This window comes from Eptatretus burgeri, chromosome 5, assembly GCF_056783735.1.
Source record: "Eptatretus burgeri isolate ZD-2024b chromosome 5, Ebu_testis_v1, whole genome shotgun sequence".
In the NCBI taxonomy this organism is placed as follows: Eukaryota; Metazoa; Chordata; class Myxini; order Myxiniformes; family Myxinidae; genus Eptatretus; species Eptatretus burgeri.
In genome coordinates, this window is record NC_140965.1 from 75,695,990 (window position 1) to 75,720,825 (window position 24,836).

General features: G+C 43.7%; 2 protein-coding genes across 7 annotated transcripts in view; one reads left to right on the plus strand and one right to left on the minus strand.

The window, feature by feature from the left end:
• Nucleotides 1–9,291, plus strand: part of ZZZ3 (zinc finger ZZ-type containing 3) — a 142,957-nt gene extending 133,666 nt beyond the window's left edge. For all 4 annotated transcript variants that reach the window (XM_085882459.1, XM_085882460.1, XM_085882457.1 and 1 more), the window contains exon 12: nt 6,941–9,291. In XM_085882459.1, the coding sequence (XP_085738585.1) occupies nt 6,941–7,088 (148 nt within the window). In that variant the 3' untranslated portion in view covers nt 7,089–9,291. The remainder of the gene's footprint in view (nt 1–6,940) is intronic.
• A 10,354-nt stretch (nt 9,292–19,645) lies between these two features.
• LOC147026722 (adenylate kinase isoenzyme 1-like) overlaps nt 19,646–24,836 on the minus strand; it is a 46,710-nt gene continuing 41,519 nt past the window's right edge. For all 3 annotated transcript variants that reach the window (XM_085882462.1, XM_085882463.1, XM_085882464.1), the window contains 2 exons: nt 22,614–22,805; nt 19,646–20,349 (listed from right to left, as the gene is read on the minus strand). In XM_085882462.1, the coding sequence (XP_085738588.1) occupies nt 20,281–20,349; nt 22,614–22,805 (261 nt within the window). In that variant the 3' untranslated portion in view covers nt 19,646–20,280. The remainder of the gene's footprint in view (nt 20,350–22,613; nt 22,806–24,836) is intronic.

Here is a 24,836-nt window from a genome sequence, read left to right on the forward strand (position 1 = left end):
CCCTCCCACAAGCCGCAAGTTTAAACAGAATGGCATAAAATGGATTTACCAACATATTGTTGCGGCCACGGGTACCGAGACACCAGCTTGTCACTCAAGGGGATTAATCCCCTGTTGTCCTTGGTAGAGCCGGACCTGGGGCCACCGCTCACAATTAACGTTGCGGTACGGTGGGTTGTTTTAGAACCACAAACGTCAACCACAAGTTCCAGTGTCCACCGTCTAATTATTCCGTTTAACGAGAGGTCACGTGGTTACCTGAGCAGGGAGCGCTCCCTCGGCAAAGCACCAATGTTATCTCGATTAGATTTTAATTAGGGTGGCCGAGCGTTTTAACCGCTGGTGCGTGTCGCCGATTTTTGGTCAAATCTGTGGTAATTTCCTCCCAGTCTATCTCGGTTTGGACAATGCTAGACCAATGGGAGGAAAGGACAAACACGGACAGGTTGGAAATCGACAAATAATTTATTAATAATAAAATAAATAAATAAATTTAAAGAACTTTTTATTTGCTGAGGTAATAAAAAATGAATTTCAAAGCAAAATCAATCAAAATGCCAGGAAAGAGACAAAGAGCAGATGCTTATCGGGGGTTGACTTACTTACAGCTAAACACAGACAAGGGTACCCAACAGATCATTCAGGGGGAGGGGAGGGGGGGGGGGTGGGAGGAAGAATAGTCTCGCTCACCAGAAAGTCATCCGTGAAGCGAAAACGTCCTGAAATGCGAGCGTGCGTGTCACGTCCGTCGCCAGCACCCAGTATTGCCGTGCACTCTCTCGCGTGGCAGTCTTGAATGCCAGTCGAAGTTTGGAGGGCACCGAGATTGTCCGTTGCGGGTTTAGACCCTGGTGTTGTTGGTGACCGACCCGTGCCTCACTTGTTGGCGGCGCTGCTCACACCCACATGCGCACCACACGCTCGCTTGCCGAATCACTGGGAAGGACGAATTGTTTCGTCGGCGCTGGTCAGACACCCGCTTCTTGCTCGCTTCTCTCACCCTTTGCTTTTTCTTTTTCCTCTTTCGCTTTTCTCTCCTCACGCTTTTCTCTCCTCACGCTTTTCTCTCCTCACGCTTTTCTCTCCTCACGCTTTTCTCTCCTCACGCTTTTCTCTCCTCACGCTTTTCTCTCCTCACGCTTTTCTCTCATCACGCTCTTCTCTCCTCACGCTTTTCTCCCCTCACGCTTTTCTCCCCTCACGCTTTTCTCCCCTCACGCTTTTCTCCCCTCGCGCTTTTCTCTCCTCGCGCTTTTCTCTCCTCGCGCTTTTCTCTCCTCGCGCTTTTCTCTCCTCGCGCTTTTCTCTCCTCGCGCTTTTCTCTCCTCGCGCTTTTCTCCCCTCGCGCTTTTCTCCCCTCGCGCTTTTCTCCCCTCGCGCTTTTCTCCCCTCGCGCTTTTCTCCCCTCGCGCTTTTCTCCCCTCGCGCTTTTCTCCCCTCGCGCTTTTCTCCCCTCACGCTTTTCTCCCCGGGCCGTCTCCATGGGGTGCCGTCTGCCCCAAGCTCACCCCGCCCCACTGGGGCACAGTTACCATGACGACCCGTGCGCTCTCAAAAAAGTCGGGCGTCAGAGCTCACGAAAGATTGCCGCTGAGGAAGAATGGGGGGGAGGGGGGCGGGCTTCAGAGCTCGTTAAAGAAATGTGTGTAAACGTGTCTGTCGTAAAGAAAAAAGCTTCCCATAAGAGAGGGGATCTATCCTTTACCCTTCTCAACGCATCACATTTAAGATCCCATTAGACATGGGGATGGGGCTAATCTGGACATGCATTTAAGGAAATAACTGTCTGAGGACCTGGATGTGTGGATGCATTCATCAGACCGGATTCAGAAATCCGTAACAATATTGAGGAAGTAACTCCTCAAGGTGAACATTGCTTGTTTATTAGCTCCTTAATGAATGTAAAAGCATGTGTAAAGTCATTAATTATGATGTCACATATGCATTGTTGTATGTGATAGATGATGTCGACTCCTCCTCATGTCTGTATCTTAAGAAGAATCCCCATTCCTGTGAGCCGATATAAATCTTCTTACCTCTGTAATCTGTCCGCACGTCATTGATGACACACGGGGCAGAGGGCAAAAAGGGTGGAGTGATGGCGGAAGCCCAAGAGTTTCTGAAATCAGGCCTGGAGAGTGCTGTGTGATTTGTTCATACTGCTGTGCCAAAACCATCTCCTCTCCTCTCCGAGCACCAGAACACATGGGACAAGGTAACGGGACATTCTCTCTGCTGTGCAGGCGGAACTACCAATGAACTGCTGCAAGACTCTGCGGGGTTTTTCTCAGTATTCCTTTGTCTTGTGAATTTCCTCTGTCTTCTCTACATTGGTGAGATTGCTCGAGCCTTAAGGCATATATAATAATTAAGGCTCGCTTTCATCGTTGGTTCGTGGGCACGTATCAGTAGTGGGTAAGGGTTGGTTGCATAATTTATCATTGCTGCTTCTTGTACATTCCCTCCCCGTGACCATCATTGCTTGCTGATTGAATGCACCACCTCTTACCTGCAGAAATTAAATTTCATATTCCCTTACCTGGAGTGGCTTTATGCCTTGTCTCCAGGGGTGATTTCCAGAAAAAACAAAACCTGGTGTCTGGTGAAATTGTGTCGTAGTGGTCACGAATTGGCAATTAAGGGAACCCATTGAGGGTAATTGGCAGCAGCAATTAATGCCATATATCAAGACCGTGCCACACGTCTCCTGCTTCGCTCGGCCATTAATTTGAGATGAGTTGTGTGGTACCGATTCAGTGGCACGATATCGTGGCAATAGTGGACACGTGATCCGGCCTGGGGCCATTGAATCGGTTAACCGTTATGGTCGCATTGAGGTGACTCGCTGGGCTCGTACTTTATAACTGGAATGACCTGCGTGACGATAACAATATGATAAATGAAAAGGTTTAGGGTTTTCACTATGTATGAGCTCTTAAATGAGTTATTTACATTCTTTGTACTTTAAAAAAGAAAATATCTCCAAAGTGAAAAGAAGAAAGTAGGTCTCAACGTTTCGGGAAGCATGCTTCACTCATCGACAGGAGGAAGTGACTTCCTCCCTGCTTCTTTCTCTTCCATCCACATTTGTTCTCACCTTCCACTTTACAAGGATATACAAGGAAACCCAGACACAGGAAGACGCCATTTGGCCCATCAAGCCAAGGTGTAAGGTCCACATTGCCGACAACCCAAAGATTCAATGCTTCAGCACCGACCAACCACTTTTGCCTTAAAAGCCAGCTACCCACTTCCGACTGACATTCTGTTCCGGGAACACATTTCTCACTAACTGATCACACAAACACTTCAACATGTTCAGTCATACCTTTGCTACCTTGAACTCTTTTGTCAAAGGCGTCGATGGAAACCGAAGCTTCCTGCCCTATCCATAAAAGCGATATTTGTTAAACATTGTGGTGCTTCCAACCATCTCCTCATGAACCCACTCACCAGTTTCATCCTCTCCACATGTATTATTGCAGTCTTTCCAACATCAGTGGCCACAATACTCACAGCATCATATCAAGCTTCAGACACCAGATCTTTAACAATCCTCACCCAATCGAATCCTCAATCCTTGCAGAAGCTTCTCTTTCATATATTTTGCATTTCCCACATCTCTCAGCTCCACATCTTCCCAAGCTTTTCACCGAAGCCCCTGCCAACCAATCAATTCTCCATCGAGCTTAAAATCTTGTTTCAGTCCTCCATTCCTCGTTTCACCACCACATTTCTAGACTTCTTCCCTTTAAAGGCTATCCTCACCAATTCAATCACTTTCTCAAAGTTAAACCATTTGTAACACCTTCCATTCTGCTCTCACCCAAGTCTGCCCCACTGTCAGATCACCCATCATAAGCAAATACTGGTGACAAGCCAGGTCGAGGAGACATCTCCACTTCCTTCGACTGGATTCTCTTGTTGAACATAACATCACCTCCATAACCATGACCAATATGGGGGAGATGGCGCATCCTATCAGAATGTCAGTCTCCAATCTTTGCTAATTTATTGTGAAAGACTTTGTCATGAACTGCATCTAAAGCTCATCATACTATACCATCAAAATATTCCTGTCATTCCAGAAACTAAAATAATTCCATGGCATATCAGATGAGGGCACATGGCACTGACCCACATCCTTTCGCCAAGTCCAGTCATAGCACAGACGAGTTATTCCTCCTGCGATGTGTTCCTCACTGTGGCTGAGTACTCAAGACATCCAGGTGATCCTGATATTCCTACCTTATGAGCTGCATCATCCACGAACTTGCTGTTTCACATTTGGAGATACAAAGGCTGAAATTGGATATGCAAAAAAATTCACGCAATCCATATCCAACAATATTATTGGTCTCAACTGGCCCATCTGCCTCTTCTCTCTCTCCCTCTCCCTCTCTCTTTAGGATTATACATTCCTTCAGCCCTGCTTGGTCTTTGTCTCCACACCACATTCAAGCTCTTTCATAAGTACTGTCTAATTCCACCACATCTCTTGAACACCTTATATAGGACACTGCTCAGCCCCAGGCCGATCCAGCGCACGTCGTCTTAAAAAAATAATAATACCTCCACCTCCGCCAACCTCAACTCGGTTGTATCAAATGGGACAGCCGGCTCTGTCGGCTTCATCAAACCTTGTAACCCTCCCATGACCACCTCACTCTTTGCACCTGTGTAAGTATCCTGCAGGTGACACCAATACCTCCTTTGATACCTGCAATGTTACATATGTTGCCTCATCCAACAAATCATTTGTGAACTGAAATAATTTTTCCTCCTCCTCCCTCCCCTTCTCATTAAGCCCTTTTCGCCTCATGTAAGGGCTGGCAGGATGTTCTACTCTAGTGGTTCGCATACTCACCTCAAAGCTGTCTCGCCTGTATTTGAATTCCGATCCAGCTATATACTGTCATCCCGGTGTTTCACAGGCATGCCTGGTGTTGGCTTAGTAGTGAGGGAAGTGGACTTAGGATCCAAGGATCCTGAGTTCAAATCCCACTTAGCTATTGAATTAATACCAGGTGGAGTTGACTCTGCCTGTCATGACCTTGGACCACCCCCACAGCCTTTTTCTGTATACAAATTAAGAAGAAGCCTCACCATGTCACTTTCTCCTGTACCCTCAGTTCTTCCAACTTTTCCTTCTCTTCAGATGCCACTTGTTTCCACCTTTCACTTCCTCCACTACTGGATCTTTCTTTGTATCCTGCTTTACCTCTTACCTCTCTCACCTTACAATACTCTTGAATTGCTCTTCCACTCTGATTCACTCTTATACTCAAACACAATCTCCTTCATCTTCCTCAAACGTCCTCCATGCATCTCTTTAATATCAAAAGAGCTTCTCACCATCACCACATCCATCCTCCCTCACGTTCCCTTTTCTCTCCAACCCAGCCACTTCACTCTCTTTCACCTCCCCTCTCCCTCTTCCTGTTAAATTACAACCATTGAACCTGCAACACTATCATTCTTCCTCCCAGGGTTTCAAGACAGACCAATCAGTTCACCACCCCCCTCCAAAATCCACAACCGTGATATGATACCTTCTTCCCCAGCTCACCTCTCTGAATTTTCAGTTTTTCCTTCCATTTCGGTGATTGAGTACTCCCCTACCCCTCATTCTTAACCGCATCTCTTGTTTGTCCCTCTCCATCAACGTTGTCCCTCCGCCTTGCTGTTGGTGTTTCCCCACTCTTTTTTGCTGTTGTTTTCATTCTGTTGCATCCTGACCTGTTCTGTGTTCTAGGCTCCTCCATGATCCACGAAACTGTACTGTATACAAAAAATATAAACCTGCTTAGTGCTTACTCTTTCAGTCATCTTGCATGACCTTGGGCCACTGCATTGCTGCACTTCCCCCACCACCACTCTGCACCGTCTCTTTCCGACACAACCCTTTTAACTCTGATTTATCATTAATCCTCTCACCAACACAATTTCTTCCCCCCCCCCCACCTACACTGCTCACCCATCCGACACACCTCCACACCCACTCCCACACACTTTCCAGCACTGATGAATCCTCATTTCTATTATCGATGCAAACTCACATCCACACTTACACTTACTTATCCAGCTTTTCATACTTGATCCACACTTGATTACAATTGTGCTTATTCGAGCCATTTACCGTTAAATCTGTCTGACTGTGGGGCATCTTCCACCCGTGTCCTCTAGGGTAGTCCTCGGGGCATTCTCTCCTGTACAGTGCCCTGTTAGGGTTGGGGTTCTGGGGTGCAGGGAGGGGAAGGGGTGGGGAGTGGGTGTCCTTGTGTCCTTGCATATCTTTTGGCATCATACAGTGCAGGAAATTGAAGAATCCTGCTCTTTAGTAGTCTTTCAGAATGTCCACGTGATCCTCGATTACAGCAAGTAGGTTTATTTATTGATGTACGATCACTTACCTTCTCTGCACAACGACCCCGATCGACATCTACTCCACAAGCATCTTACAATCCCACACAATGTTCTCAACGAAGTTACGTGTAAAGTTACCGGATGGTATTGCATGTTGAAATTTTCCACACTTTTTCATTACGTTCTGATAAATGGCACTGTCAAGGAAGCAATATCCTCGATCGGTGTATGTTTATTTTATTAAAAGTGCACTTGCATACAAAATTGAAATTCTGTGCAGAGCAGCATGGTCGGTAAAACTAAATACCAACGGTGAAACTAAATACCAACTAAATACCTCGATTTTGGTTCAATCTCACGAGGGCATGGTGAAGGTCTTAGGTTCGAGTATGCACAAGAAGCCGATCTTCTTGTTAGCTCCGTGTAATCAACGTGCCCTTTTTAAAAGTACTTATTTTGACCAATGCTTTTATTTTTTTTATGAGTTTCTGAGAAGGCATCATCACGGTGGTGCAATGCTATTGTTTTGTCGTGTCGAAATTCCTCCTGACCTTCAACTTTATGTTGCCCTCAGTTTGTACGAGACGCAAAGCCACGGGGCTAGCCATTGCCTTGAGCCGATCTCGTGTGCAGATTCCACCTTCCTTGATCAAGATTATTGTATGTCTCATGCAAGGAGCTACAACTACCTCGACCCAAACTACTTTCCTGCCAACAGATAATCCTGCTCACGCACACCAGCACGCCGAATACGGCAGAATAGTTTTGCGGTTCATAAACCACGCTCCTCTCACATGCCAACAGTGGCACTCGCACTCTCTGCCGGATTTTTGTGCTTGTGGACTTGCTTGTACATTCCAAGTAATGACCCGTTCACTCTTGGAGCCTCACTTTGGCCGAGTGCCGTTTGCCAAATTTTCCTGGCAAGTGCTCATGGCATTTCTTTCCTGGAATTCCATAATGTTTCTTCTCCCCCATCCTTCCTTCCCCTCGCGTCATTGTTCCTTTGGTATTGAGTTTATTTTGGCCAACATCATGCTGCTTATACTCTGCTATGTTTTTTTTTATTTATTTTTTTTTTAAACACGTGAGCACCTGCCAGACTTTTATTATGAAAATAGAATTTTAACGTATCGGCTCGATCATCAATTCCTCGTGATCTGTTATGATTTTGAGATTTGTTTGCTTGAGGGTGATTCGATTCGAGTAAATTAAGAGCCTTGCATGCGAACGATTCAGCTTCAGGCCTCATAGAACGACTGTTTTATAGCACTGTCTAATGATATCCTGATTGAATGACTCCGCTGGATTAAAAATGATATTAAGATTTGATCAAACAACCTCAGATTTAAAAAAAAAAATTTTTTTTCACTTTTTTTACTCTGACCCACGACGACTCCATCGTTGCTTGGGATTGAAAACATCAAATCGATATTGTTTAAAGATAACGGGTATCACCGCAAAGTTAACTCTGAGTCGATGTGACATTCGATAAAAGAAGAATTTTGTTTGAATTCGCAGCCGATTTTATAAAAATGTGAAAACGTCTTCTGCCAGTGTTGATTGTTTGTGTTTTTTGCCATTGCTAATACAGAAAGCGACGAGCATCTTGTCCGTTGAAATTCCAAGATGACATCATGCTGACGATTGAATACTGATAACAGTTTGACAACCCACCTTGGTCCGTCGCAACTTTAGCCCACTCTCTCTTTATGCCAAGCCCCGTCGCCCCTACCACGAAAAGTGTTAAAAACCGACTCTTGCTAAACTCAGAGGTAAAGGGGTTGGCACATTTAAACACCCTGTTCCTTGAGGCAAGGTGAATCACCACAGCCTTCGACAGTTGTATCAAATGCAATTGTTCCATGTTTTCGTCTTTTATTTTCTATCTTTTTTTTTTTTTACGTCTAACAGTTGTTACAAAAAAAATGTATATTTGCGAAGTTTTCCTCCTCGTAATCAGGTTTTCGACATTTCATCTGGCATTATCAGCAGCGCCTTGTCGTTGCTGGGTTAGCATGTAACCGAGCACCATTTGGCGTCTTTTGTACGTCTGCGCCTTTCTTTTCTTCTTTCCATCCCCGTTTGTGTAAATGCATTTATTTTTTATTACCGTCTTGTAATTCTTTAAGGACAACCGTCGTACTTAACGCTCGGTGAGAAACATCGGGTTTCATCGGCAGAACAGCTGATCGTTTCACTGTAGTAAAAATGAATGTTGAATATGAACATTTTGATGTCCTAAAGGTAATGATGTAAGCGATAGGTTTTGAGGGGGCACTGTTTTTTGCTTTTAACTGCCTCGTTAACAGGTTGAAATGGCAGGTGGTGCAGTACTTTGACGTGCTCTCGTGCTGTTTGTGCATGTACACTGTACAGTGATTACTTGTGGTTGAAAAATAAGTCCTGGTGGTAATAGCTGACAAGGTATAACAGTCACCGTTTGTAAATAATACAAGATAAGCGAAGAAGAAGAAGAAGAAGAAGAAGAAGAAGAAGAAGAAGAAGAAAAGGAAGAAGAAGAAACTTTCCAGGAAAGTTGTTTATTCCTTGTTGCAGTGGAGTTTCTTGCCGCTACCACTTACATTGTTTTTCTTTTTCCATGACGAATGTTGTCTTATCGAGTGTGTAGTTCTGCAGTTTTGAAGTTCACTTGTAAGATTTGAACTGTGTTTTGGACGTGTATAGCACTGTTCATATTGTCCATTGTATAAACAGACAAGACGAGGCACTGCTTTTCTTTTGGGGGTTTTACACCGCTATGTACAAATTGTCACCTTCATCTACGCACACTTGTTCTGTTATGCTCCTCTTTGTAAATACAAGTTTTTACGAACATCTTCATTTGTGAATCACAAATTTACATTGTACAAAGATGGTGTGTGTATGTTACAAAATGTACAATAAAAGATTAATTGCACTGTCCTAGGGTGCTCCTGAAATCTCCAGTTATGGATCGAAGCAACTTTACACGTTTCAGGAAATCCTTCGTCATCTTTGTGCTTTAAACGTTTTTATCTTCCCGGGTTTTGGGTAGCAGACTGGTTGATTGTAAAAATTTTGATCTCTTGTGTAAAGGTTCTATTCTTGTACATAGTCTAAGATGTGCAACGGTGAGTGAGAAGTCAAATGGACCTGTCGTGTAATTTGGATGAGCTGAGGTTAAACGTGGCTTGTTTAGTGCAAAACTTTAGTGGCTTATAGGAGGGTCGTTCAAGGTTGACCTGGACTTCTTTTTTCGGGGCTGTGAATGTAGATCATATTGAAATAAGTTCAATGCTGTACGTTTGTGCAATGATATTGTCTACCCTGAGAAAATGTATATGTGCGAGGTAATATTGATGCTGGTCAAAGTATTCTGGGTAAAGACAGGATGGCAGCGAATATTGTCACGTGTCGAGCAAAATCGAAGATTTGCAGGTACGGTATGTTGGTTGGGCTGGTCTGTTTGTCTGTCTCTGTCAATCACCTACAGATCATAATTCTGCACCGAACTTCACAAAACTTAACCACTTGGTAGAGGTAGTCAAAAGCGCGAAACCTATTGTTTTTTTTTTTTATCTCAAAAGGTCAGTCAGTCTGTCAGTCATCAATTTTCATCCAATTGACTTGAAATTTGAACAAGTTTTGCACATTGGGTCACCGAAGCCTATTGTTTTTAAGTTCAAGGTCAGACTCGTCAATTTTCATCCACTTGATTAAAATCTGAACAGAATTTGCATGTTGGGTCACTGAGTTGGTTCACTAATCAAAAGGTAGAAGTCTTGTTTCTGTGGCCACAAAGTCAAGGTCACATCGTCAATTTGCATCCGGTTTACTTGAAATTTGAACAGAGTTTGCATATTGGTTCACTGAAGCCTATTTGGGGGAGGGGATCAAAATGTCTTTGGTCAAGGTCACATAAAATCTTCATATTTCATCCGATTGGGGGCACTGAATTGGTTAACCAATCAAAAGCTAAAGCCTATTGTTTTTGTGTTCCAAAGGGCAAGGTTGCAACGACTGATTTTGAAAGTACCGGCCTATGATTGCTTGTTTTTGTCTGTGTGTCTGCACCTATTGTACTCTCGTCGGACACATAAGCCGAAACAAACAGGGCTATGAATGTTTTTAATCATCTAAAATCTTTTTTTATTTTTTCAACCAAGATTGCTTTATGCAGCTTTCTTTGGCTGGAAGAGCATAGGGGTTAATTTATTGAAATCCTAGCCATCTGGGGTAATGTGGGCTTGGGATCCTGGGATCCTGAGTTCAAATTCCCCTCGGCTGTTGAATTAATACCAGGTGGGGTTGACTGCCTGTCATCCTTCCGAGGTTGTATAAGAGAGCAAAATGAGTGCCAGCTTACTGGTAATCCTGTGTAAGAGTGGCGACCCGTCCAAGATTATACCTTTGAGCCAAAGAAACTGCTTCGGCAGCACCAATGCTCTGCACAGAGTATGGTCCTATTGGATGGACGGTTGGACACAAATGCCAACTGGTGGTAGCCAGTATTATACACTATCCTTTTTCATCCGAGTACCTCTATAAAGATTGCCTCTATGCAAGAAGAACAAACAAATCGGTGCTTGAAGAAATAGACCGTCATGTATATTAGAAGCGCTGCTGCGAAAACAGGAACTGTTCGTTATATGGTACTTTGTACACATCATTCTTGCAGAAAATCTGGAGAAGTTAATCATGCTGGGTATGTTTGAAGGAAGAAGAGGAAGATCTGGTATGCACTGAATGGATCGGATAAAAGCTGCAATCAAGCTTTCTCTGCCATATCTTCGGGAAGCAGTACAGGATCGGGATATTTGGAGAAATGTGATCATGATTGTCATCGGAAGTCGGACACGACTTGATGGAATGAGATAACGAGATCACGTCTATAAAGTACTAATATAATACAATTACATCGATAAAGGATCTACCATTAATAATGTATTTATAAAGTAATGTGAGACCCCGCTATTTGCGGGGGATACATTCCTGGAAAATGCCACTAATAGCGAATCCGCGAAGAACGAGGCATTGTTTCAATGGAAAGAGGGGGTTAGGTTCCCAGCAGTTCATGAGGGAAAATCAAAAATCCCGTGAATATGCATGCAAAAAAAAACGCAAAAAAATGACAAATACGCCCATGAATATCTAAATGAGTCACATTTTATAAACTGCGAATATGTGGGGTCCATGAATGGCAAATCCACGAAAAATGGGGTCCGATAGTATGTTGTTACGGACCAGTATATTCATTTAATTGCGCTTGAAAAAGGTTATATTTGCTATTAAGTTTCCTGTTAAGTCACAACAATAGCAATAAAACGAGAATGAAAAAGGCAACGACAATTTTAGAATGGAAGAAGAGGATGAGGAGAGGAAGAAGGCGTTGACACGTTCGCTGGAGCTGCCACGATCTCTTTGGAGCCGAAGAGTACATATCATTTGAAAACTGACATACTCAGTGAAGGAGGAATCGGGGTCTTCTGTATGCAAACCTGTCGAGGTGTTCACCTTATCATGACTGTTCCACTTTAACCCACTCTTGGGTGGATAGTTAGTGTCTCTTGTTATACATACTTGTGGAGGTATTCGTCTCAGCTGAACTCCCTCTATTTGAGGGACCTCCCTGTCAGACATTGCACTCCTGTTAGCTTGGCGACAATTTCAGCGCTGCTCCTTGTATTGTTACGAATCTGGAACGCATCGCACACAACAGCCAGGGTCCCAATAGAACAGTTATATCGGTAAGTGTGTGTTTCTAGTTCGGGTCCCCCTATAGTAGAGTTCCCACAATAGGGTCCCGTGACCGTTTTTCCAGGACCAAGGTTTGAAGGTTGATTTTAGTCAATTTGAGGGTGCTGATTAAAATGAGCTGGGGTGAACCTCGTGAAAATGTGGGCTAACTCGGCCAGATGCGAAAATTCAAAATGGGTACCATGCTACTTCCAGTATATCAAAAATTGCATATCTTTGGTTCTACATGTCCGATTTTTATGATTTTTGGGCCAAAATATATGTTTTGAAGGTCAGGGATGTCATATTTAAGGGTTAAGTCACAAAATATGAAATATAACTTTTCAGGGGCCAAATCCAAGATTGTCGTCGAGTAACATCTGGAAAATAGTAAAAAAATCAATTTTCTTCTCGTAATATTATTGGCAGTGAATATTTTCATGCAAGTAAATGTTTGTTTATATGTGGGAGTGCACAACAAATTGAGACAAGAAGAGAAGGATGCAATCATTGTCTTTATTTTCAGAACATGATGTGTACATAATATCAATTTCTCAACTTTTACACTGTTCAGGTAGGTTATGCCATTATTTTGTATGTTCCTCCTGTACTTTATCTAGAACAGTAATATGATGAAAGAATATCAACATTCCTTCATTTTGTCTGTAGAGCAACAGTGTTTCAATGGAAAAATGAAATAAAACATGAATTATTATTATCTGAATTCCTGGCAATTCATTCATGTCTGCCATTTATAAACGGTTTGATGGTTCTGGCTTGTCTGACATACTGGTTGCTGCACAGGCCATTGCTGAAGGTTCAGTAGAGAAGGCACTACGTGGGAAACACTACAAACGTAACATCAGATGTCTTCGGTTGATGTATGAAGCTCTGAGTCGACGGATGATCAGAGAAGGCATGCAGGATGGGGTGTCCCTGTCTGAAAATACAAAGGAGAAGATTGCCATACTTCAGGAATCCTCCACAACTCCAGAGCAAAAGCAGGAAGTCTACTCAGAGTTGGAATCTCACCCAGATATTGTGTCCTTCGTGGAACAAGTGTTCCAGAGTGCCGAGTCATCTAACAGTTCCATGGTTAAGTATTGGTTGAGTTTCATGTCCATGGTAGAAGTTCTGATGCTGAATATCCATGCAGTGAAAACAAGGAACTGGGATGAATTCAAGGCTTCATTGCGAATGATGATGCCATGGCTCCATGTCTACGACAATGACCGGTATGCTCGCTGGCTTGTGGAATTCTGGCTTGAAGTAAGTCGTCTTCCCGAGGAAAAGGCCAGATACCTACGAGATGGATTGTTTGCACAATCAATGACTGGCAGGCCATATTCGTGTTTGCCTCTAGACCTCTGGATTGAAATGACAATGAACAAAGGTTCCAAGATGAAGGCTGGATGGCTGAAAATTCTGCGGAATGAGAAGATGCTGTTAACTACTACGAGGAACGTGAACTCAGTCAACAGAGTAAGGGCAGCTCTTCACACACTGGCACAGATGAAGACCTCTGCTCTGAAGCATATTGAGAATACCCCCAGTCGTCTGAAGATTGACGAACAGGTTGTCCAAGACCTAGACAGTTGCATCACTGAGTTTGACTGTGACCCATTTGACTTGGATAAACCACAACTGAGAGCTCTGGTATCCGGTGTTGTCGCCTCAGGTGACCTGGTACGTGATTTTGAAAGTGCTCACGAAGATGGTGAAACAAGAGTGACTCAATTCTTCAGAGAACGAATGTTTTCACAGAACACACCACTTGATGCTACTACACACAGATGTTCAAGATACACTTTCAGCAAACCTCCTGTAACTAGAGATTCAGTCTCAGGCAAAGTGACAAAGACAGATGCTATGGAAAACAGACCAATGGCATCGTTAATTTGGCTGGCAGAATCTGGTGAAGAGAAGTTTACTCTCGCACAGGTGATGGAATTTCGCGTGACAGATGAGTGTTTACCCATATTTAACATCAACGGTACCATGAAGAAAGTGAAAAAATCAATGTTAGTTGAGAAATTAAACATGCAGCCTGTCAAACCTTTTCCAGATCAGTACATTGCCCTAGTCGATATGGGTTTCCTGTGGGGATTCGCGACCCCAACTGCAGAAGATCGTGAGAAAGCTGATGGGTCTCTGCCCTCACGTGGGGAGATTATGCTGAAAAGCTTTTTTCCGTTATTCGCAGAAGGCATCCGAATGCAAGCCAGATTGTTTTTGTAAATGATGCCTATGGTGTGGAAAATCCCATCAAAGACAGTGAGCATGAGCGTCGTAAATCCACGACAGCATATAGAGATGGGTCCAGAAATGTGTACATGAAAACATCAGATAGCTTTCCTGCCACAAAGAACTTCCAGGTGCTGTTCAGCAATCAGGGAAACAAACAAAGGCTGCAAAAGTTTCTAAAGGATGAGTTCACCAAGCTTGTAAAGAATCATAGAGAAATTGACTTTGTGTACTCCATCAGGCAAAATTGTTGGAACATCTCCTCCAGAGAAAGGATGGAAGAATTTGAATGTAGTCACATTGAGGCGGACACAATGCTGTTCTTCATCTATTCGCAAATCCGAAAAGCAGGAAAAATAGAGACAGTCGTGATTGATGCCGAGGACACAGATGTAGTGATTCTTTCTGCATATGTTGCACATCAACTGGAGGGCACCCTTGCTATCAAACGGAAAGACAAAATCATCAGCTGCAGAGACCTTTGCTCTGATGATGTAGCTGAAATATTAATCCCATTACACATCCATAGTGGATCTGATACAACATCTGGCTTCTATGAACATGGGAAAAACACAGTTTATGAAAAAGGAACAGGAACTCAGGAGGCACGCAATCTTTTGAAAGATGTTGGCAAAACACTTGCAGTGACACAAGAGGTGCTTCAGCAAATGGCCACATACACTATTAGACACATCTATAATGACACAATCAGTAAAACGTTGGGTGAAGCCAGAGCACGGAAGTGGGGTCAGATGAAAAACAAGTCCACGTCCCGCATCCCACCCGATCCAAATTCTCACAATCTGCATGTGATGCGAGTTAACTACCAAGTTTACATTCAACTAAACTATGACAAGCCAGATGCACCCCCAAATCCCACCAACCATGGATGGACAATGAAAGACGGTAGATGTGTGTCAGTGAGGTATACCCATGATGCACACCCAATAAGTTTACATGACTTGGTTGAACAAGAACAGACATTGTTGCACGAAGATGAGGCTGAAAGCAATGATGAAGTTTGTGACTCTGGAGCCAGCGACTCAGATAGTGACTGAAGGATTACATGTATGTGTTTCAATGGAGATTTAATTTAATTTACAACTGTAAAAACATTGCCGCAATCAAAATATAAGAGATGTTAATATTATTTTATTATGACTGTCTTAGATAAAAGACAGTTTGGACAGTACATCAAACTTTGGTCAATGCAAATTACAAGAATACTTACCGGGAAAGCGTCAATTGCCAGGAATTCAGATAATTCATGTTTTATTTCATTTTTCCATTGAAACACTGTTGCTCTTCAGACAAAATGAAGGAATGTTGATATTCTTTCATCATATTACTGTTCCAGATAAAGTACAGGAGGGACATACAAAATGGTATAACCTACCTGAACAGTGTAAAAGTTGAGAAATTGATATTATGTACACATCATGTTCTGAAAATAAAGACAATGATTGCGTCCTTCTCTTCTTGTCTCAATTTGTTGTGCACTCCCACATATAAACAAACATTTACTTGCATGAAAAGATTCACTGCCAATAATATTATGAGAAGAAAATTGATTTTTTACTATTTTCCAGATGTTACTCGACGACAATCATGGATTTGGCCCCCGAAAAGTTATATTTCATATTTTGTGACTTAACCCTTAAACATAACGATCTGGAATGGTAATATATGACATCCTTGACCTTCAAAACATATATTTTGACCCAAAAATCATAAAAATCGGACATGTAGAACCAAAGATATGCAATTTTTCATATACTGGAAGTATCATGGCGGCCATTTTGAATTTTCGCATCTGGCCGAGTAACCCCACATTTTCACGAGGTTCACCCCAGCTCATTTTAATCAGCACCCCCAAATTGACTAAAATCAACCTTCAAACCTTGGTCCCGTAAAAAACGGTCACGGGACCCTATTGTGGGAACTCCACTATACCTGTGTCTAACGGGAACTACGTGTGTGCGCTGCGGAGATTCGTTTGCATCACCCTCACCTTCACCTCACTTCCTCACACCGACGCCATTTCCGACGTGCGTTCGACCACGTACTGTACGTGGGCGGAGATTTCCATCAACTCAGATCGAGACTCCGCCCAGGAAGGCAGGGGCGTGCTCCTTGTCCAATCAGGCCACAGAGTTTGGTCTTCTCATGACATGCCGGCCAATGAGAGTGGAGGCCCCTCAGAAGGCGATGTTCTCATGACATGCCGGCCAATGAGAGGGGAGGCCGCCTCAGAGGGCGATTGTCTGACCTGGGGAAGAAGAAGATATAAAGGAATGCCAGGGTGGTTGGTTGGTCGTCTTGGTTGTCACCTGGTTATCGTCTTGGGGCCGTGGTGGTCATCATCATTGTGTTGCGGGTTCGAGTCCCGCCGAGCTGGATTATCGTCGCCTCTAATCCTTGGCCTTGGTCGGTTGGTGCGTGGCCGGTTGGAGAGCGTGGTGCCCGGTGCTTGGAGCGGCGTCGTGTGGCGGGTTCGAGTCCTGTTGAGCCGGATCGTCGAAGACCACACGAGGTGGACAGGTCCAAGCGCAGGCTCTGGTCTCGAGCTCACCTGTCCTCGAGCTGGAGACCTTCATTAAAGACCATTGGTGTGCGTGCGTGCGTGCGTGCGTGCGTGCGTGCGTGCGTGCGTGCGTGCGTGTGCGTGTGTGCGTGTGTGTGTGTGTGTGTGTGCGTGTGTGTGTGCGTGTGTGTGTGTGTGTGTGTGTGTGTGTGTGTGTGTGTGTGTGTGTGTGCGCGCGCGTGTGTGTGTGGGCCCGTCTTTAAGTAGCAACTGTTAAGTGCCTTGAACATACTTGCATCTCATTAGTCGTGATAACTCTGCTTCTTGCGTGTCCCCCCCCCCCCACCCCTTATAAATAAATACATTTATTAAATGTATCAGTTCGTTGCTGTGTTTCTTCCATTGGCTTAGCATGGCGTGTGTTGGTGAATTACAAAGGCTGTTGCCGCTGTAAATGTACATTTGGACCGACGGAACTTCGACAACTGTCCGCTCGGGTTGCGCACGGGTCGGGCACGCTAACGGCTCGACTCGTTCGAGGGCCGTCGAGGGTGTGAATACTCAGTAACTCTCCACGTGGAGCTCGAGGTATTTTGAAGATTGGCAAATAACCCTGTACCACGTAGTGGAATTATTGACTATTCACGGTCCGGTAAGGGACCCGTACCCTCGGAGTTTTCCGAAAAGGTACGATCTAAATTCCGGGTGTTCGGTAGAGTCGACCCTACTGCTCCACCTAGCGGTTGTGCTCGTGGCCGATACCTGGCTCCGCAACAATATTCCCTCATTGGTGCCATTCTGGTTGATTGTCGCACCATTTCGAGAAGGCACTTGGTGTGTTAACCAGTGCGTATCCTCGAAGCTTATTCGTCCGTCCAACCTCTCCTGTCCCTCAAGCACCTCATCCTGGTCATCTTGACATTCCCTTATTCCTTCTATAACGTGTCGCTTTACTAGTTGACTCGGGTTCTTCTCCACCATGCTTCAGCGATTCATGTAATGAGTACCGGTTGAACGTGACTGATTAAGCAACACCCCTTAAAGCAACATGAGAAGCACATCAGTTCTTTTTTTACAACTCTGATGTTGGCTTAATGGTCAAGGTAGCTGGCTTAAGATCTTCGGGTCTTGAATTTGAGCCCTGAATTTAAAATGCTGAAATAACACCAGATGGGTTGACTCAGCCTGTCATCCTTCCGAGGTCAGCAAAATGAGTGAGTACCAGCTTACTGGTAACAGGGGTATGGCGTCGGTGACATAGCCACGCTTTCAGAAAAAATTATGCCGCAAGCAGCCGCAGGCTCCACATGAAACAACAGGTGACTTTATTACCTCCACCACCAAAGGTGAAAGGAGGTTACGCCGCTGGGCTACTACTAGAAAAGGAGATTTTTCTTGAATATTTTAATGTGATGCACCTTGGTACATCATTTCGTGGCAGAGTCAAGGTGAGCCAGCATGGCGTGCGGACATTCTTGGTCCCCATCACAAAAAATGATTTTTTAAAAAGCCAGGAAGCTTATGGTCAGTGTTTTGGGAACATAGCAGTTTAATTATTGAACCTGAGAAAATCAACAGAAACTCGTTACCCCTGACACAAAAAGTGGACAGAGATTTATATGCTTTCACCCTCACCCGTGTCTGTCTGTCTGTCAGCAGGATATCTCAAAAAGTTATGGATGGAACTTTGTGGGGGAGTTTGGGTGTTTTGACAAGGACCAATTGATTCGATCTTTGTGAAGATATGGATACCAGAATTTTTAAAGTGTTTCTTCACCGTTGAGGATCGAGCCAAAAACAATATCTCAAAACGTGGATGGATTTCAACAAAACTTGGTGGATGAGGGAGGGGAAGTGACAAGAACAAGCCGATTCGATCTTGGTTCAGGTCCGGATCCAAATCCGGCCCATCAGTAAACTGTTCAGCTTGGCAGAGGTATGCACGCTACCGAGTGCCGTTCTTGTTATACAATTAAGTGAGATGGCAGTACACTCATGATGGCCAGGTATGCTGTCTTAGGGTGCCACTTTCAATGCACGACAATGCTAACTTTCACACTAAATGTGAGCACTACTGCTTTAGTAAAGACGGGTTGAGAAATTCTAAGTCGTTCCACCATGCAGGCCAGATTTTGGCCAGCTCGTGGTGTTCATCTGTTTGGACCATTTGGAGAATACCTGGGTGCCATTGACTTTCCGAATGTTCAAGTGCTCAAAGCATCTTACACAATGGTTGTTGTATCCACCCAAAAGATTTCTATGTGGACAGAATCGAGGCACCACTACATCAATGGGACAAGTGTGTACATGTGATGGGAACACCTTAAGAAATTGAAGTATCCTCAACGCTGGTGCATCAACCACCTTCAAATTACCTTTACCTGTATATAAATGTCCTGAAGTACACGTCAAACACATAATTTACCATCGACCCATCGTGTTTGACTATTTCATGATTGCAGACATGCTCGATATGCCAACATGACAGTAATAAAATAATTTACAACACCTGACAATCCTTGCATCATTCATCAACTTTTGTGTTAAAAAATAATTTTTATTCTGATCGGAATGTAATGCCGTGCAGGTACTTCGACATTACCTGTGAACTTTCTTCAGATATCAGTTGTCCTGTATTTGTTACAACGGCTTCATGATATCAACAGGAACCATAACTGGTGTAAAGAGAAACTGGGGAAAAGATGGTTTCGTGGTGAATTGGCATTCGAGACGTGCATGAGATGAAAAGCAAGTGCAAACGACGTTTTGGGGTAATATGGATATGGATATGGATTAACGATTTTATTATTTTATTTGTTTGACTTTGATTTCTGTTACAGTGCAATCGTGGTGATAACAGTGCAATTGCAGTTATGGACATTAAAATGGAGGAATTTTGACCCCTCCGTTTTCCCCACTATGTTTTGTACATTTTATTCCCCTCCCCATTCCTTACTTCCGTTTCCTCCTCAACCTCCTACCCTTCCCTATCCCAACCTTTGTTTCCACTTATCTCGTAATGTTTTATTTTTTTTTTGTCATATTTTAACACCTTCCCTCTCTCCCACCCCCTGACAAATTTAACCCCCCCCCATCTCAAATTTACCTTTCTTCATTTCACCTCCATCCCTAACCCCAACCTTTTTCTTTGTGAAATAATTTAGTTGCAATAAGGAGAACGCAAAGAATAGAAATATCCATCTGCTGACAAGGAGGCAACCGACATGGATAAAAGCATCTCCAGTAACAAACTGTTCTCTGCAGGGAACTCAACAATCCTGCTCCTTGGCAAGTGTGAGTTTGTTTACATCTTGATGTTGCTTTTGAGACAAACACATGGGTATTAAACTAGTTTCTCTCATACATTCTTGATGTATAGTGATAACCTGACTGCCATGTTTTGTTGTTAGCTACGTGCTTGTCTGGGCTTAGTGGATTGCTTCGAGGGCTTTGCAGACTTCAATGAAGACTTCATTGGGAGCACTCTCCGAGTTGATCTTCGGCGTGTGATATCATATGGAAAGAGAAAGGGAAGGGGCAAGAGAGAGAGGGGTAGCATTGTTTATGCACCTTCAAAACAATGTTATCACTCACAGCATTGTGCAATCTCTCCGTTCGCTATACTCCATGGCATTTTGATGGAATCGACCGTAATGTTTTTGAAAACACCGGAAACAATAAATGACTGTTCTCATTTCCAGTGCCCGTTCGTAAATGTTGGGGAAGGAATGTATATGAGGGTGGATCCTGAAATGGGAAAGAGAACTTGAAATAGTTAAAGGTGGTTTCAAGAAGCAATGCAATAAGATATTTAGTATGTGGTACATGCTTATTACAAGGTAGACCTTCAGCCAATTTGAGTCATGTGAAGTTTGAGTAAAATCAGCGAAGGCAGAAAAATAGATATATGATGGCTCAGGAGAGGTGTTTTATCAGTCTTTTAAAATCTATACTCGTTATCCATAAAATTGTAATAACAACGCCAGCAAACTTCGCAACATACAAATTAGTCGATACATCAGTCGGATGAAGACTCAGCACGGGTGGGTGAGTCACCTGAAAGGTGGAATGTGTGTGGAGATTGGGCTTTCTTTTCTTGATAGATGCTTACACCCTTAGCAAACCCCCTGCCCCCCCTCCAAACCCCTGCTTGCTCCATCTCTCTCCTCATATGACTTTCTCTGCATTTTAAATTATGAGGAATGAAGTTAGAATGGATAGCAACGAGTTGATCCATGTTAGATGAAATAAAGGTACATCGAGAGTCATCAGCAGGTGGACGTCATCCCACATTGTGGAGAGGTGTATTGCAAGCAGATGTATTCCAGAGAGCTAGGAGGGGTTAGTGAGGACAACAGACAGTGGGAGGTGAAGTTCTTCACACACCGCCTCGGGAATGGGGGGGATGGGCCTGTCAAAATGGAACAGAGAATAAGTGAGAAGAGATGGCTATTGGACGTTTCTGTTGAATGTACAATGTCTGGAGCGGCAGCAACAACATGAATAGAGAGGTTGATAATATTTCAACAGACATGTCAACTATTGGTGGACCACGTCGTGAAGGAGGGAAGGGTAGAGGAGATTAGCAGCTGATGGAGTTGGGTGTGGTGGGGGATACAGACAGGAAATGGTTCATGGTTGTGAGCCAGTACAGTATTCCATACCTAGACTGGGTTTCTCTTTTGGATCCCCAATTTCATAAAACAGACATCGGATCAGGTTGAAAACATTACTCCATCTGTGTAGCGTGTATCGTCTCTGTCTCTCTCTCTCTCTCTCTCTCTCTCTCTCTCTCTCTCTCTCTCTCTCTCTGTGTCTCTGTGTCTCTGTGTCTCTGTGTCTCTGTGTCTCTGTGTCTCTGTGTCTCTGTGTCTCTGTGTCTCTGTGTCTCTGTGTCTCTGTGTCTCTGTGTCTCTCTGTCTCTCTGTCTCTCTGTCTCTCTGTCTCTCTGTCTCTCTGTCTCTCTGTCTCTCTGTCTCTCTGTCTCTCTGTCTCTCTGTCTCTCTGTCTCTCTGTCTCTCTGTCTCTCTGTCTCTCTGTCTCTCTGTCTCTCTGTCTCTCTGTCTCTCTGTCTCTCTGTCTCTCTGTCTCTCTGTCTCTCTGTCTCTCTGTCTCTCTGTCTCTCTGTCTCTCTGTCTCTGTCTCTGTGTCTCTGTCTCTGTCTCTCTCTTTCTGTCTCTCTCTCTTTCTCTGTCTCTCTCTGTCTCTCTCTGTCTCTCTCTGTCTCTCTCTGTCTCTCTCTCTTTCTGTCTCTCTCTCTCTCTTTCTCTGTCTCTCTCTTTCTCTCTCTGTCTCTCTCTTTCTCTGTCTCTCTCTTTCTCTGTCTCTCTCTTTCTCTGTCTCTCTCTTTCTCTGTCTCGCCACCCGCCCTACCCTCTATTTTTTTTCTTCTTTTACACTCACACTTTCACCATTTGTCTCTCGATTGCTTTGCTCATTTGATATGTCTTGTGCTTGTTTTAGTACTTTGGCAATCTTTGCGATCAACAGAACTGCCTTTTCCTGTGTTCTTCATTTCCTTGTCTAAGATGGTCAACTTGATACCCAGAACATTCATGTTGATGCGTTTTACATCGTTTTTAGAATTAACTAAACATACTTTAGTGAGGGAGGGGGGGGGGTTCTTTGCTTGCTTTATCCAAAGGCAATGCTTGTAGAGAGATCCAGGGATTGCAAAATTACAAAAGAATTGCCACAAAATTACAATCGAGCAGCTCTGGCCTTCACTGTGGGAAAGTTTACACCAAATTTGTCACATTACCTTTCGCACAATGCCTCGTTTCTCATAAAACCCGATCACTGGTTCTGTGGCCGAGTAGTAGGTGCTCAAGCGATTGCGGATGGTCTCTTCGTTGTCATCCGCACGACCGCTTGTCTGTCCACGCTTTAGCAGACGCTTGACCATGGTCTCCGCCGCCGCATCGATGTACAGCAATAGTGTAGGAGGACCAATCTGTGGGCCGCACGATGACTTGTTACAATATTCTACCAATGCGAACATTTGAGGGCTTTCATGCCACCATTTATTTCATAGTACTGAAAAATGCATTATAATAACATCTGGCATACAAGCTTGGTTAAAATCAGTCAGAAACACCTGCTCCCGATGGGGGAGTAATACCCCCTCCCTCTGACAGGGGTCAGTAAAGCACTTGCACGGTGGCACGTGTACAGTGCAACATTGCGAGTCATTTCCAAATGACTTGTAATACCCACTCCCACCACCATCGAGTGGCAAACATTCAAGCAGGGGATGCAGAACTATCAATCATTACTAAATCTGGGGATTCAGTATTTTATTTGTTATTCAATCTGGGGAATCGGCTTAGAATTCATGACTGACAAGCCTGTGGGCTGCAGGTCCACTTTTTGTTGCATTGTTTGCAGCACTTAATTTATTATTATTAATTTTTTTTTATTTTGAGATTCTAAGAATGTGGAACCAAGTACAGTACTGTATTGACATAATTTGTCAGGAGCCAATCACCAGGGTTAACCTGGGCCGGGCCACCCCAATGACAATATATATATATATATATATATATATATATATATATATATATATATATATATATATATATATATATATATATATATATGCATCAGATGATGGGCGACTCCAAATTTGTGAATGGATCAAAACACTCAAAGAGTGGATCAAAATTGTGAATGGTGAGTGGATTTCCTGCTGGCTTACAAGTCAGCAAATTTAACCACTCGGCCACAGCAACTTTTACACGCTAGTCGTCGTCATCATCATCATCATCATCATCATCATCATCATCATCACTGTAAAACACAAAAAAAACAAACCCACAACACAAACTGAATTAGATATATATATATATATATATATATATATATATATATATATATATATATATATATATATATATATATATATATATATATATATACAGGGAACTTTCACCCCACACTTTGCCTTCACATCACACAACTCACGTGTTCATCAAGCTCAGGCATTTCACTTAATAACCCACATTGTGACATGTTTGTCAATCCACCAAACTCAACAGAACTTAGTTTGAGCTCTTCCCCCTAACCCCCCTCCCCACAAGCACATTGGTCATGCAAGCTGCGATCTTGACTGTGGCATGATTGATCAAAGCCGTATCGCTCATTAACCTCGACTGACCAGAATGCATGTGTCAAGCAGTGTTTGATACAGAGGTATAAAAAATGGAGCACATGCTCCCATAGCTCAAAGGTGCTCCCCACTCCCGCAACTCCACCCCGTGCTCCCCAACCTACTCTGATCCCCCCCTGATCCTCCCCTGTTCTCCAAAAACCAACGCCTCTTGCTCTCCACTCCATGATCCTGTGCTCCCCACTTCCCACATCCCTCCTCCCAACCATCTCCTGTGGGATTTATGGGCTGTGGAAGAGGTTAGCACAATATATTGTAGGATGTATCAATCATTGCAGGTAAATAATTGTATAATACAATTATTATTATTATTATTATTAAACCCATTTAGTCATGGCAATTAGTCTCTGCTGCACAGGGTTCTGCTCTTATGAAAAGTCCAGTTTCTAACTTATGCTGACGTGGTTGTTTGGCATGCAGTCAGCTGTGGATATAAAAGGTTGCCCAGCAGCCTTGGACACATGCCGCACGTTGCAGGATGTGACGATCTCCTTGTATGGTTAGAGTGTGCGGTTTCCTCCGGCTGCCTCTCTCGCCTCCCACTTTCTAGAAACCGCCTATAGATGATATTATTTCCTGACATTGATGGACTGGTGTGCTCTATACAGGGGGTTTCCTTTTCTATGGAATGGCCAAAGTGCACTCTGGCTATTGCAGTGTCGGACCCCGCTATCTCGGGAATTCGGCTCCCTCTTTTTCATTTTTTTGACCTCCTGACCCTGACATGCTTTCCTTGCTGTACTGACCCACACCCTAATTTAACACTCAAGCTGCCAGTGGAAGCTCCCTTTACTTCTGTGGATTCCCTGCTTTGCT